The sequence below is a fragment of the Puma concolor genome, chromosome D4 (genome assembly GCF_028749965.1).
Source record: "Puma concolor isolate L17-30 chromosome D4, mPumCon1.1.hap2, whole genome shotgun sequence".
Taxonomy (NCBI): Eukaryota; Metazoa; Chordata; class Mammalia; order Carnivora; family Felidae; genus Puma; species Puma concolor.
This window is the reverse complement of record NC_141679.1, coordinates 8,760,605-8,778,048: the sequence shown is the minus strand read 5'-3', so window position 1 is coordinate 8,778,048 and position 17,444 is coordinate 8,760,605. Positions and strand designations below refer to the sequence as shown.

The window sequence follows — 17,444 nt, the reverse complement described above, 5'->3', positions numbered from 1 at the left end:
TGGAGAGACAACACTAATACTCTATTGTCAGAAAGGGGTGCCTGGGAGGCTCGGGCATTAAGTGTCTGACTTCGGCTCAGGTCATGAGCTCAGAGTTCCTGAGTTCGAGCCCCATGGTGGGCTTTGTGCTGACAGCTCAGAGCCTGTATCCTGCTTTGGATTCTGTGTCTCCCTCTCTCTCTGCCCCTCCCCCATATGTGCTTTGTCTCTCTCTCAAAAATAAACACAAAAAAAAATTAACTTAAAAAAAATATATCGTATGCTAGTAAGAGAACACTAGAAGTGCATTTATGAACGTAAAGGCTAGGCCTGCTTAGGTGTTATCTTAAGCTTGTAGATTTGTGGCCTATTGAAAGGTTAACAGCGACAGCAGGTGCGGACCCTGTAGAAACTGCTACCTGGCCCAACAACCACAAGGCGTAACCAAAACTGAACTACGTGATGAAGATAGCATTATACACCAGTGAGGAAAAGAGAAATCATCCAGTTAATGTGTTGGGACATGTGGATAAAATCTGGAAAACAGAGTTGGGTCCGTATCTCACTCTTTACATCAAAATTAATTCTTGACGGATCAAATCCTTAATTGTGAGAAGTAAAACCCTAAGAAGAAAATTCTTAGGAATTACAGAGCGGCAAAGACTTTCCTAATAGGACACAACACTGAGAAGTCTTCAAATAAACAATTTACACGGGGGTAAAAAACCCACCGAAGGATAAAATTGCAAACCATAAAGCCTCCACCAAAGGGTCTATTCTCAGAATGTAGAAAGCTCTCCCACAAATCAGTAAGAAACGCAGCAAAAAAATATGGCTAATGACACGAAGAGGTGCCAAACTGCATTCACAGTAAGAAAAACACAAATTAAAATTATCCCACGTGTCAGGGGTGCTTGGGTGGCTCAGTCGGTTAAGTGGCCGACTTTGATCCAAGTCACGATTAGGTTCGTGGGTTCCAGCCCCATGTTGGGCTCCCTGCTATCAGTGCAGAGGCTCCTTTGGATCCTCTCACCCCCTCTCTTTCTGCCCCTCCCCGGCTCTGTATCTCAAAAATAAACAAACATTTACAAATTTAAAAAAATGATCCCACATGTCATTTTTCACCTATAAAATGGGCAGAGCTGAAGAAGTGTGATGATGAGTTTTAAATTAGTAATATTGTTAGCAGGGACATTGGCATCATCGATCAGAATTGCAAACGTGGGGTCTTGGACCTGCCAATTCCACCTCTAACAATGTATCCTTTATGTGTCTTTTTAAAACCTGATTAGGAAGAAATTCAAACACATACAAAAGGAGAGCAGTATAACAAAGCTCTATATTCCCATCACTCAGCAGTTACTGACTCACAGCCAGTTTTTTGTTAAGTTCTGAGAGAGAGAGTGCGAGCGAGCACATACACATGTAGGGGAGGGGCGGGGGGGGGGGGGAGAGAGAATCCCAAGCAGGCTCTCTGCTGTCAGTGCAAAGCCCCATGTGGGGCTCGAACTCACTAACCCGTGAGATCATGACCAGAACTGAAATCAAGAGTTGGACACTTAACCGACTAAACCACGCAAGCGCCCCGACTCAACACAATGCCCACCCACTTTCTCTCTCCTGTATTATCTTGAAGCGAATCTCAGGTATCTAATCACTCCATCCATACATACCTCAGTATGTTTGTATAAAAGATACACAGCCTTGGGGCGCCTGGGTGGCACAGTCGGTTAAGTGTCCGACTTCAGCCAGGTCACGATCTCGCGGTCCGTGAGTTCGAGCCCCGCGTTGGGCTCTGGGCTGATGGCTCAGAGCCTGGAGCCTGTTTCTGATTCTGTGTCTCCCTCTCTCTCTGCCCCTCCCCCGTTCATGCTCTGTCTCTCTCTGTCCCAAAAATAAATAAACGTTGAAAAAAAAAAAAAAAAGATACACAGCCTTTCGCTTCTACATGACAAGACCATTATCATAAAAGCATTCCTTACTCTTTTTTAATGTTTATTTATTTTTGAGACAGAGCACCACCAGGGGAGGGACAGACACAGAGGGAGATACAGAATCTGAAGCAGGCTCCAGGCTCTGAGCTGCCAGCAGGGAGCCTAATGCAAGGCTCGAACTTACCAGCAGTAAGATCATGACCTCAGCCGAAGTCAGAGGCTCAACTGACTGAGCCACCCAGGTGCGCCCGCATAAAGCATTCTAACGATTCCTAAATATCATCAAATCAAATTTCCAGTGGTCTCAAAAATGTTTTAAGCTTTTTGTTTGAATCAGAAATTCCAGATAAGGCCCACACATTCCTATTGGACAGAACATTATTTTAAATAACCCTGATCGTTCCATGTATGTGTAAGATGATGTCATTTTCAATCTTTCCCCAAGGTATCTGTCCAATTTGTTCTGCCCCCCGTCTGATCAGATTTCTTTGTGATCCTTCCTACACATCGTAAACACATATAAAGTAACGCCCATGACAGGGTTATTTGCTGCTCCATTGTTCCTAAGAGCAAATATATAAAACCATCTGAATGTTTATCACTGTCAGACTATTTTCAAAATTAGGCAGACATCTATGTTCACACATAAAAACACTTCTAAGACACATGGTTAATTGGAAAAAGCAACATGTAGAGAGTACTATGATTTGTGTTGATAATAGATTTTCAGATGACAGATGGAGATAGGATTTTGCTTGTATTTGTTTAGAATAGTTCTGAAAGAACAACCAAAAAGTATTCTGGATGAGTAACAGTGGTTGCTTCTTCAGTGGCACATGTAGACATTGAAAATTTGGTTTGGGAAAGAGAAACTGTCCACTGTAATGCACCTTTGTATCTTTTGAATTTTTTTTTTTTTTTAGGTACACTTCATGCCCAGTGTGGAGTCCCCCAGGGAGCTTGAACTCAGAACCCTGAGATCAACAACCAAGCTGAGATCAAGAGATGCTCAACTGACTAAGCCTCCCAGGTACCCTGTGCCTTTTGCATTTTTTTTTAACCATAACCATGAGCTAGTCAACATAAATTGAATTTAAAAACAAATTCCCTGCTCAAAACCAGTCTCTTCCTTTTCTCTGCCACCCACTCTTTAGCTGGGCTCGCCTGTTTCCATCACCTACAAAACCGTGAGCAACTCTGTCTCCATCGGGTTTCCATCCCCAGCCTTTAGCACGTTACTTGATCCCTGGAAAGAAACCTAAAAAAAATTTTTAACTGAGGTTTGGGAAAACCATCAAGACCTTTTCCTTGGAATAAAGTCTGGCCACCTTTACATATGGCCTAACACAGCAGCTAAGCAGGGCTGCAAGAACATGTACCCACCAGTCCTGGATTCTTTCTGGAAATACGTTCTTACCATTCAAGAGAAGGAAGGGAAAGAGACAGAGAAACAGGCCAACGGAAATCCAGTAGGGCAAGGCTGCTAGGCGGAATCCATTGGGAAACACGACTGTGATCGTGTGACAGAAAGAGCCTGGGAAACATTCGAGGTCTTAGGTGATCTAAACAAGGGGCTACACGGAGTAGAAGACAGACTTGTGACCAACTCGCTTTGAGCATTCTGCTGCCGTCTCTTTCCTTGATCACAGGGGCTCCAATTCCATCAGTTAGACCAAAACACAGCCATCCATGCAACTACAGCTAATTCACGGATTCCCCCGGGGTCCAAACTCGCTGAGCACTTCCTGAGGGCGGGCCTGAGGATTGGCGACATTTTTATTAGCAATAACCTCTGCCGCCTTCTGATTATCTACAGATTTAAGACCACGTAGTCAACCCCTACGTCAGGCAGGGCAGGGAGGGGGGGAGGAAAGTGGCTAAGAGGCTCTAAATCCCTCCTAACACTTGCTGCTTCCCTATCAGCAAGATTAGAGCAGCAGTCATCAGCCATCTGCCTGCGTCTGGTGAGTTCCCCCAGGGCTGGGCTGGGCTGGGCACCTCGGTCGTCTGGTGCAGGCCCCTCTCAGACAGAGCAGGGGTTAGGATCCGTCCTCCGGGTGGCAGTCCCCAGCCAGAGCAGCGGGTGCACCTGCCACAGCCATGCTGAAGCAGAGCGAGAGGCGGCGGTCGTGGGGCTACAGGCCCTGGAATACTACAGAGAGCGGGGACGCGCCCCAGGCCGGGAGCAGCCAGCACCGCAGGAGCGTCTGCTCGGTGGGGGCCCGCTCCGGCTCCCTGGCCAGCATCCCGCCGTGGACCGAGGGCAACTATAACTACTACATCGAGGAGGACGACGATGGGGGGGAGGAGGACGAGCTGAAGGACGACCCAGGCGAGGAGGACGGGCGGCCAGAGGCCGCCCCCGGCGCGCAGCCCGACAGCCGCGCCGCCCCTGCCGCCGCGTCGTCCACCCTGAACGTGAACGTGGGCGGCCAGAGCTACCGGCTGGACTGCTGCGAGCTGGCCTGCTACCCCAAGACGCGCCTGGGCCGCCTGGCCACGTCCACCAGCCGCAGCCGCCAGCTGGGCCTGTGCGACGACTACGAGGAGCAGACGGACGAGTACTTCTTCGACCGCGACCCGGCCGTCTTCCAGCTCGTCTACAACTTCTACGCGTCGGGCGTGCTGCTGGTGCGCGACGAGCTGTGCCCGCGCTGCTTCCTGGAGGAGCTGGGCTACTGGGGCGTGCGGCTCAAGTACACGCCGCGCTGCTGCCGCATCTGCTTCGAGGAGCGGCGCGACGAGCTCAGCGACCAGCTCAAGATCCAGCGCGAGCTGCGCGCGCAGGCGCAGGCCGAGGAGGCCGAGGAGCTCTTCCGCGACATGCGCTTCTACGGGCCGCAGCGCCGCCGCCTCTGGAACCTCCTGGAGAAGCCCTTCTCGTCCGTGGCCGCCAAGGCCATCGGGGTGGCCTCCAGCCTCTTCGTGCTCGTGTCCGTCGTGGCGCTGGCGCTCAACACGGTGGAGGAGATGCAGCACCGGGCGGCGCAGGGCGCGGGCGGCGGCGACCCGCGGCCCATCCTGGAGCACGTGGAGATGCTGTGCATCGCCTTCTTCACGCTCGAGTTCCTGCTGCGCCTCGCCTCCACGCCCGACCTGCGGCGCTTCGCGCGCAGCGCCCTCAACCTGGTGGACCTGGTGGCCATCCTGCCGCTCTACCTGCAGCTGCTGCTCGAGTGCCTCACGGGCGAGGACCAGGCGCGCAGCAAGGGCGCGCCGCGGGAGCACGAGCTGGAGACGGTGGGCCGCGTGGGCAAGGTGGGCCAGGTGCTGCGCGTCATGCGCCTGATGCGCGTCCTGCGCATCCTCAAGCTGGCCCGCCACTCCACGGGCCTGCGCGCCTTCGGCTTCACGCTGCGCCAGTGCTACCAGCAGGTGGGCTGCCTCATGCTTTTCATCACCATGGGCATCTTCACCTTCTCGGCGGCCGTCTACTCCGTGGAGCACGATGTGCCCAACACCAACTTCACCAGCATCCCGCACGCCTGGTGGTGGGCCGCGGTGAGTAGCGGGCCCCCGCCCCCCTCCCGGGTCATCAGCCGCCTGCCTGCCTTCAGCCTGGTGCCCTGACCTGTCCCCTGCCTTGCTTAAGGGCCGCTGCTCCCCTCCCCACCCCCATCCGTGCCTTCGCCGCCTCCAACTAACGAAAACCGGAGGTGGCTGTCGCGGAGTTGGAAAGGCACAGTCTTTCAGTAAGTCACGGAATTTGACTTTTGCCCCGGGCACCTCCAAATCTAGGTTTCATCTGGAGTCCCTGGACAGGCTGATTTTACGAAGGTTTCCTTGTTGCCCCCCTAAGGGGGACCATTCGTCATCGTCATTCTTGTTACTCGCCACTTACCAAACACCTGTGGTCCTAAGCGGTTTGCAAAGTTTATCTTATTTCGGTATTGCAACCCTGTCAAGTGGCTACGATCGCTGGGTTGTTTGTTTGTTTTAGAGGACATGTTGGAAGTGGCTTCAGACTTGAAGCAAAAAGCAAACTGTACGTGTATGCCAGGGAAAGGGGAGACCCAGCCGGCCAGCATCCACCCTAACTAACTGAAATCCCCCTGGTTTGGGCCCAATCAGAATGTGGAAGGAAGCATCTAACAACTGAAATTTGCTCCAGTAGCACTCAAGTTCCGTTAGGACCTAGCATTCTTGCCCCGCTCTACAGCTAGAGGAACTGAGAGGGTTTGGGTGTAGACGTACAGCTGAACGTAGCAGAGTGAGGACTGAAACCCACGCCCCTCCCACAATAAATCCTTTCCTTTCCTGCACCCAGCATTCTCCCTTTCAACCGTTACATCTGCCCCAGGCCTGGCCTAATTAGTAGTCTTTTATTTTTGCTGTTTTCTTTAGTATTTGCCTTTTGGTAGTCTCTTAGGCCATTTACTCAAGTATCTGTATTTCTGGTGTGCTAGGCTAAATCCGCAGAAAATCCCTACGTCACTGGAAATGCTGATTGACAAGTTGACATTTGTACAGAGAGGAAAGAACTGGGTGTGTGATTTCCTTATTTTTAAGAGTAGGTGGTTTGTAATGCCCTTAAAAACATTAGGCAAATGTCACCAGGTTTTTCCATATGAGGAACTAGGTATTTTCAGCTCTAATATTGGGTATGGTAGAACCCACAGTCTGGGGCGGATTTCTGCGATGAACCAGCCCAGGGCTGCTAGTATTGTAGTTCAGCAAGATGGGAGATTTGGATCGTAGTCCCCGATCTGCTAGTAATAAACTGTGTCCCTAAGTAATTATGAAACCTCACTCCCTTACTCCCCATCCTCAGTTTTCTGGTCTCTAAAATGGAGTGGCTACTGAGCTCTACAACTCAGTGAGAGTCTTCTGTCACTGAAAAACAGAGCACTCACATGTCCAACAGGATTTGGGGGGCTTCTTTTGTAACGGGGATGGCGTGAGGCTCTTCCCCATGAGCTAGCCCAGTGCCACACCTGTGATGATATTCCAAGTGACAAAAGGTCGTTGCCATAGTCGATAAACCATGTGTACAGATAGAGCTGATGGAAGATGATTGGTCCCCAGCAAATGACATTTACTTTGGAGCTGAGAAAAGCAGGAAGAGGAAAGAGCAAATCCACATGCTGATGATATGCTACGAAGTCTGAGAGTCTAGGTCTCCATCCATCCAAGTATCTTAGAAGACTCCCATATATACAGGCGAGGCCTGGGGGACGCTTTGATACTTTACCTTTAACCCACAAAACTTTTTAGGACTTTGTAGATTAATCTAAAAACTGATAAAAATTCAATTGCTTATGATTTCTCTTTCTAAAAAATTCCCCGAAGTGCATGCCTATTGATTGCATCTAATTTCTTGATCTGTTTAATGTACAACGACACTCAAACCCATCAAATTATCACTTTTATGTTAACTCAAATTATGTTAGTTAAAATTAGTGTTTTCCCTTAGTTTTACAGTAAAAATTGAATCATCATTTGGTTTTTATCTGTAACACATTTTACCAATTATTGCTTTGGCCAATGTGAGTTTTATTTGTGGCCATTATCTCCATCCGGCACCGTTTTCACAGGCCAAAATTTGCACATTTTCCCAATGGCCTTTGTGCATTTCTTCTCTGAGAATTTGGTAGACTAGTAAAAATCCTTATGACTAATGCATTTGTTTGCACAGTAACCTATGAAAACATTAACAACAATCCCCCTTGAACATTTAAAGACTGCTCTGTGCCCCGGACAATACAGATCAAGCAGATGCTTCCCTATACTTCTGGTGGCATTCCATATTGTGTATCAAGGGCCCCTATTCTCCGTAGAGCAAAGAGAAAAGAACGCTGTCAAAATTACGTAGACAAAACCTCTGGATGTAAATGCCCAGTAGAGAGAGAGACAACATGTAGATGAATTCTTTGTGAGATTCACAAAATCCATCTTATTCATTCACTGAACCAACTAGTAATGTAAACACTGGAGATCTTGAGTGACAGAACAACATTAACACAATAGGAACTTCTTTCCCTCATGGAGTTTACATTCCAAAGGAGAAAGAGAATGTATCCTTTCAGATACTGATGTGTCTTGCATAATAGGATAGAGAGAGACCTGGCGGGGGGGGGGGGGGGGGGGGGGGGGGGGGGGGGGGGGCATGCGCAGCAGAATCTACCTTTGATAGAGAAGCCCCACTGGAGAAGAATGACATTCAGCTGAAATTTGAACAATGAGAAGAAACCCGTCTCTATAGACATGACTCAACAGAGAAGAGAGTAAGAAATGGAATCCCTAAAATAGCTCTGATCCAGTTGTCTCCAAGCCTCTTATTGATCATCCATCTCATGATTTAAAATTTTTTCAGCACACGCCCATGATAAATGTATATTCCAGCTATGCCCAAATTAGGTTATTTATTGATGCACAAATTAGGTTACTCATGGCTATAATAATGATGCATCACAAACTACCCAAAACTTAATGGTCTCAAACGTCAGACATCTATTTGGCTAGGAGTTTGCCTGTCAGCAATTTAGGCTGGATTCAACTAGAAGGTTTTTCTCATTTGGGCTGGTGCCAGTCACTCACAGGTCTTATGATCAACTGGCTGACAGCTGAGATCAAAGAGGAGAGGAGACCATATCTCCTCGATCCTCCAGCAGGCATGGACTCATGGTCATGGCCCTGTGCAAGAGGGAGAATGTAGACTCAATCATGTGAGCACTGTCCTTTGCTCAACCCACTGGTCAAGGCCAGTCACAAAGCCAAACTCAGAGTCCAAGAGCAGACCAGGTTAGCCCACCCAGTGTAGGGAAGCATTGGTAAGTTCTGTGGCCAAGAGCTTAGACACAGGAAGCTATGAAGAATTAGGCCCACTGAATGGACATTTTTCCAAAGGAGACATCCAGATGACCAACAGACATGTGAAAAAATGCTCAATATCACTTATCATCAGGGAAATGCAAATGAAAACCACCATGTGATATCACCTCACACCTGTTCAGAATGGCTAGAATCAAAAAGACAAGAAATAACAAGAGTTGGCAAAGAGAAGAAAAAAGCCTCATGCACTGTTGGTAGGAACGTAAATTGGTACAGTCATTGTGGAAAACAGTATGGAGGTTACTAATGAAATGTAGGAATACTGTATAACCCAGGAAATTCACTATCCAAAAAAAATGAAAACACTGGGGTGCCTGGGTGCTCAGTTAGTTGAGCATCCAACTTTGACTCAGGTCATGATCTCATAGTTTGTGGGTTTGAACCCCCGTGTCAGGCTCTGTACTGATAGCTCAGAGCCTGGAGTGTGCTTCAGATTCTGTGCCTCCCTCTTTCACCCTCTCCCCCACCCTTTCTCTCTCAAAAATAAACATTATTTTTTTTTAATTTTAGAGAGATATAGCATGCTTGCATGCAAGCAGGGGAAGAAGAGAGAGAGAGAGAGAGAAAACCTTAAGCAGCCTCCAAGCTCAGCATAGAGCCTGATGTGGGGCTCAATACCACAACCCTGGGATCATGACCTGAGCCAAAATCAAGAGTCAGATGCTCAACCAATTGAGGCTCCCAAGCACCCCCAGGTTCTCCAAAAACACTAATTTGTGAAGATCTATGAACACCTTTGTTCATCACTGCATTATTTACAATAGCCAAATTACGGAAGCAGCACCAGTGTCCATCAATAGATGAATGGATAAATAAGCTATGTGTGTCTACATACACACGCATACACACTCACACACAACGGGAACATTACTCAGTCATAAAAAAACCAATGAGATCTTGCCATTTGCAACAACACCAACGGACTTAGAGGGCAATATGCTAAGGGAAATAAATCAGATGCAGACCACAAATGCCACCTGATTTCACTTATATGTGGGATCCTAAAAACTGAAACGAACGAACAAACTGAAAAAGCAGCAACAGATCCATCAATAGAACAAACTAATGGTTGCCAGAGGGCAGGGTGGTAGGGGAAGGGGTAAAATGGGTGAAAGGGAGTAGGAGACCCAGGTTTCCAGTTACGGAATCCTTAAATGACAAGGATGAAGGGCACAGCACAGGGAGGGACTGTCATCAGTAGTATTGTAATTGGGTTGTATGCTGACAGATGGTGAGCAGGGCATAACGTATAGACTTATCAAATCGCTGTGGTGTTCACCTGAAAGTAATGTAACATTATGCATCAGCTATACTGTAATTAAAAACAAATTAGGTCAGTAATACGATCATTCTCCTGTAGGAAGATTTTACTGCTCAGATATATTATTACACATTGGAAAATATGCACTCACACGTGGAAGATTTAAAGATGAAGAAAAACATAATTGAGATTTTCTTCCAGAATGCAGTGCTGTGTTCCATGTATATTCAACCACACTGGAGACAGATTCTCTAAGCCATTCATCCATGTGTTTTTAGTACTTTCAGACAGCCCCAGAATCTGACTTGCTGTTCATAATCTTCCCTCTCTCTATGCCAAGGATCCTACAACCTTCCTCTGTAATTCAACTCAAGGTTTTAAGAGGAATACAATAGTTTTCATGATTGTGAATACTTCTACAGCTGCAAAACAAATCCCTCATGGCCATTCATGTCTGCAAACGCTCATGCATTACGATACAAGATAGTCCCCTCCCACTCGTCTGTCAAATGAAAATTATTTGTAAGCACTCATGTAATAAGAAACATATGTAAAATGCTAACCCATAGCAAATCCACAAGAAATACAAGCTACTACATCTGTCTAGTTGATAGTCTTTATCATGTAGAAGCCATAACCTTTGCTTGCAGATTCTTTGGGGGGAAAATAAAACAGAAGTGATTCCCTCTCTACTGGAGAGAAGAGAAACCCTAACACATACGTAGGGGTCAACTGTTCTCTCCCGGGAGAGCTTCCGCATTTCCAGATAAAGGGATGCCCACCTCGAGCAGTTCCAGCCATATCGGGGGCTCTCTGGGCTGCCTGGGTGTGGGAGATGCATGGCACACTCAGCAAGAACAGTCAGCTCTCTGATGAAGCGGTCATTGGCCTCCGATGTGGCCATGTTTTAAAGCAGAAGAGGGCACTGGACTGTTCAACAGGCCATTTCCTTCTGGGCTTCAAAAGGGAGTTAAAGCTAGAGATACCCAACAGGAAACCATGTCATGAACTCACTCCTTCATAAGCTAACAAAAACTCTTCAAAAAGAAAACGTATGTCTAGCTGAGGGAACAGATAATGGTGCCACAGAGACCTTGCTCCTATCTTTGTTTTCCCAAAGTACACTATCATTTCCTTGCAAATAGGTGGCCCTTACAAGGTCACTGAGATTTCCTTTTTTTTTTTTTTTCCTTATGGAGTGATGGCTGGCTTTTAAGAAGACCCCTTTGGAAGGTGCATCAGTCAAGTTACAATCAGGAAAACCAAGAAACCAAGAAAAGTAGATATTTTAAACAGAGGCAATTTGTCACAGGGTTATAGATACACAGGTATTTACAAGTCTGGAAGAGCAACACGGGCAAACGAAGATAACCCAAAAAGTGGTTACTCCATCAACTAGCTGTCAGCCCTAGGACAGGGGGGACAAATAGAAGGAACTGGAAGTACAGAGAAGGAGCCACTGAGGCACTGTGGCAGGGACTTCTAGGACAACACCATGAGGTTAGTGTCCCATGTGCTAAAAAATGCATGAGCTACATCTGTCTGCTGCATTGAAGGATGAGGACAAAAACCAGAAGCAGGAGCGGAGACCCTTACCTCCTCATCCGCCTCTAATGTGCCAACAGCCTCTCACTAGCAGAGCACAACCAGAAAACAGGGAGCAAGGGAGTCTGGGAAATGCAGTTTGTGGACTCCCAAGCAGCAAGATTACAGGAAAGAGTACAGAGGGGTGTCACGCTTGGGACTGAGAGACGGTGGGTACTCGTCTGGCACAGGCAGCAGTAAAAGGAGGCGGCGGCATTGTAGCTGCTTCAGAAATGGCACAGGAGGGGCCATAGTCACTGGGTCCAAGGCTGTGAGGCACTTTTAGGACTTCTGCTCCTATAGACTCCTGACTCTGGGGTGGCCCCCTCCTTAGAAGGTCTTTGACCTAGGATCCTCCTGAGGGCCAATAGGACTTGAGTGGGACACGATGGAGTTGTAGAGGGCAGGGAAAAGTAGCGAGTAAACAGAAGATGTGGAGAATGCCAGCATCACTGTGTACCTTTCTATCAGGACATGCATAGATCCCACATTTGCCTTAGCTTTTTGCACACTTCCTCCTTACTGTGCAATTGACATACATGTCAGGACCTCAGTGGACAGATGAGGCTGGCTGTTCTCTCCAAGGTCCTCTCCTCACCCATGACCTCATTCTAACAATGCTTCCACCCATCAAAACATTCTTTGAATTCCACGGAGGCATTATCTCCGGAGACGGAGACATGTCCATTTACTTCTTTGTAATGGTGCCAGCTCTTCACCTTTGGTATTTTAAAATAGAGTCGAGACCCCTGAGTCTAAGATTGGCACCTAGCGTTAACCCTCCAGGTAGCTAAGACCACTTATTTCAAGGTCATGCCACTGAATCCTCTGTGCAGATTATAATCCAAAGAGGAATTCCTAAGGTATTTGTGGCAACAGCAGCATGGTTAGGCTTCGTATGGCCTTTGAACTAAATCCTTTCAAGGACAACAAGCATTGAGGTATGTACTATTTTTAGCCAGGAACCATTAGTCCTTACTACCTCAGATTGCCTGGGAACGCTAAAAGGGGTGCTCATTATTTTGAAAAATCAGTTATGTTTCCTGGGATCATAATTCCTAGATGGATGGATTACCAGGTGCCGAGATTTCATCTATGCCTCCTTCGTTATGAAGGAAACAAACATTCCTTGTTGGAGGAGAAAATCCCATGTAGCTGTTCTAAAGTTTCAGAGAAAAACTGGATGCTTGTCTTCCTTGTCGTGTTTAGGAGGCCAGTATTTGCTGATTAATAGGGGCATTTCTGGGGGAAGGTCACGTTCTGGCTTTTGGGACCCAAAGGCTAGGGAAAATATGTAAGCTTTCCACTGCTAAGTTTCCAGTTTACAGAGGGCTGAGCCAGCCAATGTTTTCAGGAATCTCAGATGGATTGCAGGAATGTTGGTCACATTTCCAAGCCCAACTCATGCTAATGTGAGAACTCACTGTGAGATGATATGTATCAGTCTAGGGCCTTCAATTTTTAATATTCATTCAGGGAGAAACAGGTTTGGTCTGAGGAACAGGGAGAGAAGTCCCCCAAAGCCACGGAATTCTGCATTCCTCTTGGAGCCAAGGAGCACAAACCAGGTCACTGGTTGAGTTGAAGTATCCACAAAACAGACAATATAAAGATACGCTATCCATTTTGAACAAATTCTTCGGGACCAGTCATACAGAGCCTCCTAGCAGAAGAGATCTTTTCTCTAAACATAGAGATCCAAGATACACAAAAATATTTTTACCATATTCACATCAAATATTTAATCTTCCTTAAGCCAATTCTCTTTGCTTTTGACTCTTCACTCAAAGTTCAGCCAAAACAAAAAACTGAAGCTGAGGTTGGGAGTGCAAGAACGCCAGGGTAGGGATTGATCAGAAGTTTAAAATAGGTGCCTGGGTGGCTCAGTCAGGCGTCCAACTCTCGATCTCGGCTCAGGTCTTGATCTTAGGGTTCATGAGTTTGAGCCCTGCATTTGGGCTCCATACTGACAGCACACAGCCTGCTTAGGATTCTCTCTCACCCTCTTTCTCTACCCCTCCCCTGCTCACACACGCTCTCAAACTTTAAAAATATATAAATGAAAAAAAAAAATAGGCACTTTGTCTCAATTATCTCCCTCGGTATGCTCCTAGCCCTTTGCCCCCTGTCTTGCACACTTCAGGAACCAGTTCACCTCAAAGCCTGTGCTCTCACCTTTCACGGATGCTTCCTGTCCTGAGCTACCCCTTAGTGTCACTCAGCCCTGCCCCCAGACTCCCTGTGAGCCTCCTCCAGGGCAAGTAGACTGAGTGACTCAACATTCTTACAGAGGTAGGAGCGCTGAGGTTAATGACATATGAAAGCCAGGGTTCAGTTCATGTATCTGGACAGAGACCTGACTCAGATTCTTTTCCTTAGGGCATGGCCAGTGACAGGACACACATGTGTAGACACACGCACACACGCACTCACACACACTTCGAGATTCACCCACGCTCTCACTCTACCACTGCCTCTCATCACCCTTTGCTGCACAAAGCTGACAAAGGAGATTCTCTCCTGGAGCCAGAGTGCCCTCCACCCTTTGTCCCCCCCCCCCCGCTTAGGCAGGTGTCAAGCAGGAGCCTGTTTCCACAGCCCATTGGTCTACACTCCGCTGAGAGGTGGATTCAGAGCCACATAGCCTCATGCCATCTCTGTTTCCTTAAGGTAACCCACACCAGCCTGCCTCTCTTAGATGCTTACTTGCATTCCATCCCCATGGGAAGGGGAGGCCCACCCTCAGCAGGTCTCCCACTGGAGATAGAGCAGTGAAAGGTTGTCTATCACCTACCCCAGAGAGGAAGTGAAGCTTTCACTTTGTATGGTCTGGAGGATGCTGTAGCTCTCATTAATGCCACCAGATTTGCCCAGCTGGCCCACTTCTTCATTCCCTTCTAACTCATCAGTCACACTTGTCCTAAGTTCAGGCCAACCCTTACATCATCACAACAAAAATGCTTACATTTCTAAGCTAAACACTGTGCCAGCATGGGTCCATGGGCTGACTATGTCTTACTACCGTCTGCTAGGAAATCATGGCAACACCACAAATTGATGAAGCAAACAGTGCCCCCTGCAGTTGTGCAATGCACAGTTTTTTTGCAAGGACTCAACAGCCCTGCCTAAAAGTAATTTAGCCATCAGTCTGGGGACCAGAAAGAGACTCAGTACATGAGGCTTAAAACACAGGCCCCAAGAGATTTTCCCAGGTTTTCTCTGGCTACACTGACTGATAACTAGTCCCACGGGTATCTGCATTTTAAAACAGAAGCTTGTTAACCTAAATAAATCTCTAATTAGTGGAATTTAAAGCAGTGTGCAAGAGTGATGGGAAAGATTTCATGCAGGGTGAACATATTTTTGGTCTGTGATGTCTTACAAAAGCCCTTTTGCAAAATAATGAGAGTGTTTCTCCAGACATTTGCAATTAAAGCACCTTCATCTATAATATCTCATTTGAACGACATAATAACTCTGAGAAGTATTGTAATGGTCTCCAGAGAAGGTTGTCGAATGCCTTTTGTGTGCCTGACACTGTGTTAAGTGCTCTGTATTCGTCTTCTTTAGTCTTCAGGAGAATCCTTAGTGTTAGGGATTATCCTATTTTATTTTATTTTTTTTAGTATTAGTTTTTGAGAGAGCACAAGCAGGGTAGAGGCAGAAAGAGACAAATACAGAGGATCCTATACGGGCTCTACACTGGTAGCAGCGAGCCCAATGTAGGGCTCAAACTCAGGAACCACAAGATCATGACTTGAGCTGAAGTCCGACGCTCAACCAACCAAGCCATCCAGGCATCTCTATCCTCCTGTTTTAGATGAAGAAACCAAGGCTTAGAGACTGAATGTTTTACCCACGGGTACTCAGTGGGGAAGGGTCAAAGTTAGGACTTGGACCCATGTCTGACAGGCTCTAAGCCTGAGCTCTTCCCAAACTGCCTATCACGTAGGCAAACCCAGGGTCCCCAGTCCCCAAGTTGGCCCCTCTGAGGGGAGGCAGAGACCAACATTTATTGAGCCCATGCTACACCAGGAACTTTACACAGGTATCTTACATGCTCTTTACAACCCTATAAAGCAGCTGTGATCTCCTCTGTATTGTGTATAAGAATATTTATACTAGCCAGAACTTAAGCCCAAGACTTCCAGCTCCACAGGTGGTCTTCTTTCCATGATTCAGGTCCTACAGGCAGACCTACTGGTACCTCCTAAAGCTGGCTCTGCAGGAGCTGTTACATGGCCCACATGTACCTTCAGGGAGACAGAGGACATTTTCCTGCCCCGTTCTCTGTCTTCTCCTCCATCGCCGTGCTAACCATTCTCTCCCACTTTCCTTCCTACACAGGTGAGCATCTCCACTGTGGGCTATGGAGACATGTACCCAGAGACCATCCTGGGCAGGTTTTTTGCCTTCCTCTGCATTGCATTTGGGATCATCCTCAATGGGATGCCAATTTCCATCCTCTACAACAAATTCTCCGATTACTACAGTAAGCTCAAAGCCTATGAGTACACTGCCATGAGAAGGGAAAGGGGAAAAGTAGAGTTCCTGCAGAGAGCCAAAAAGAAGATGGCAGCGTGTCTGGCTCGAACCCACCCACAGCCCACCCCAAGGCAAGAGAGTTGATGTTTCCTAGGATGCGTGGCTGGTAGACCCTATGAACCTCAAGGCTTCAATTCTCCTTCTTTATAATGCCAGAGTTGGCAGTGCATGGACACATTTAACAGTCATACTCGAAAGGCATCCAGTTCAGAGTTCTGGCTCTAGAAGTGTGTTCATTTTGGCCCCAAGTGGGACCCTGTCATTTTTTTTCTTTCACTGTGGTGTAGGAGCCATGACCACCCCCCTCCAGTGACATCGGTCCTCAACACTCCTAGACAGGAGCACCATCTTAGGTTTCTCTTGCAAATTCTCATGGTATCTCAATAAATATTTTTGGATTTGAGTTGATGTGAGAAGAGTTTCCTTGAATAAAAAAAATCCTTAATTTTCTAGTCAGAGAGAATGTCGCAGCCATGAACTAGGTAAGCTTTGGAGTTAGACCAACCTCAATCACAAGCCCTGAACTACTGGCTGTGGGGTTTAGGGCCATAGCTTTAAATATCTGAGCCTCAAAATATCTGAGCCTCAGTTTCATCAACTGTAAAATGTAGGTAGTAAGACCTACCTTGTAATATCAGCATGGGGGTTGGAAATAATAAATGCTCAATAAATGGTAGCTGTTAAATTGTTTGAGTGAGTGTTCTTAAATATATTCTCTAGACTGGTGGTTCTCAGCCCAGGGACATTGGTCACCCCCAAGTCCCTTTTGCCCCTAGGACATTTGGCAAAGTCTGGACACACTTTTGACTGTCACCACTGTGAGGGAGTGTGAGAGTGGCTGCTGGCATCTCATAGGTAGAGGTTTGGGGATGCTGTTCCACGTGCACAAGAGAGCCCCACAACAAAGCAGTATCTGATGCAAAAAGTCAGTAGAGCCAAAGCAGAGAAACCCTGGTCTAGACTGATCATGGGAGGCCCCAGACTTGCCCTTTGAAACATACTCAAATGTGCTAAAGGCCCTCCCTCTGTAGCTCTCCCCATGTGTCATCCCCTCAGGACCTCCTCCCCCTTACCTTTCTACAGAAAATACAAAAACAATTTCGTAAAACCCCTGCCTTTTGGACAACTGTCCTCGACCGAGCACTGAAAGGGGAATTAAGTGAATGTGACCCTCCACGCTGTGTCTGTCCGTGGGTCAGAAACCAATGCTGGTCCTCCTGCTCTGCTCCCTCCCTTTCCTCCTAACTCCTTCCTCCCTCCACAGGACTCATGGAAACTGAATTCCTGAAAATGAAAGCCTTGTTTGAACT

General features: G+C 47.2%; 1 protein-coding gene across 1 annotated transcript; it reads left to right on the top strand.

Moving 5' to 3' along the window:
- The first annotated feature begins 3,820 nt into the window (after window positions 1-3,820).
- Window positions 3,821-16,819, top strand: KCNV2 (potassium voltage-gated channel modifier subfamily V member 2). Its single transcript, XM_025931689.2, has 2 exons — window positions 3,821-5,414; window positions 15,937-16,819. The coding sequence occupies exons 1-2, from the start codon at window positions 4,014-4,016 to the stop codon at window positions 16,216-16,218; spliced, it is 1,683 nt and encodes a 560-aa protein (XP_025787474.1). The 5' UTR covers window positions 3,821-4,013; the 3' UTR covers window positions 16,219-16,819.
- The last annotated feature ends 625 nt before the right edge of the window (window positions 16,820-17,444 follow it).

What these genes read in the sequence shown, in the direction of transcription:
- KCNV2 (XM_025931689.2), top strand. Translation starts at nt 4,014, where the DNA reads ATGCTGAAGCAGAGCGAGAGGCGGCGGTCGTGGGGCTACAGGCCCTGG. An exon ending in ACGCCTGGTGGTGGGCCGCG is followed by an intron (nt 5,415 to 15,936) that starts GTGAGTAGCGGG and finishes CTTCCTACACAG; the next exon opens with GTGAGCATCTCCACTGTGGG.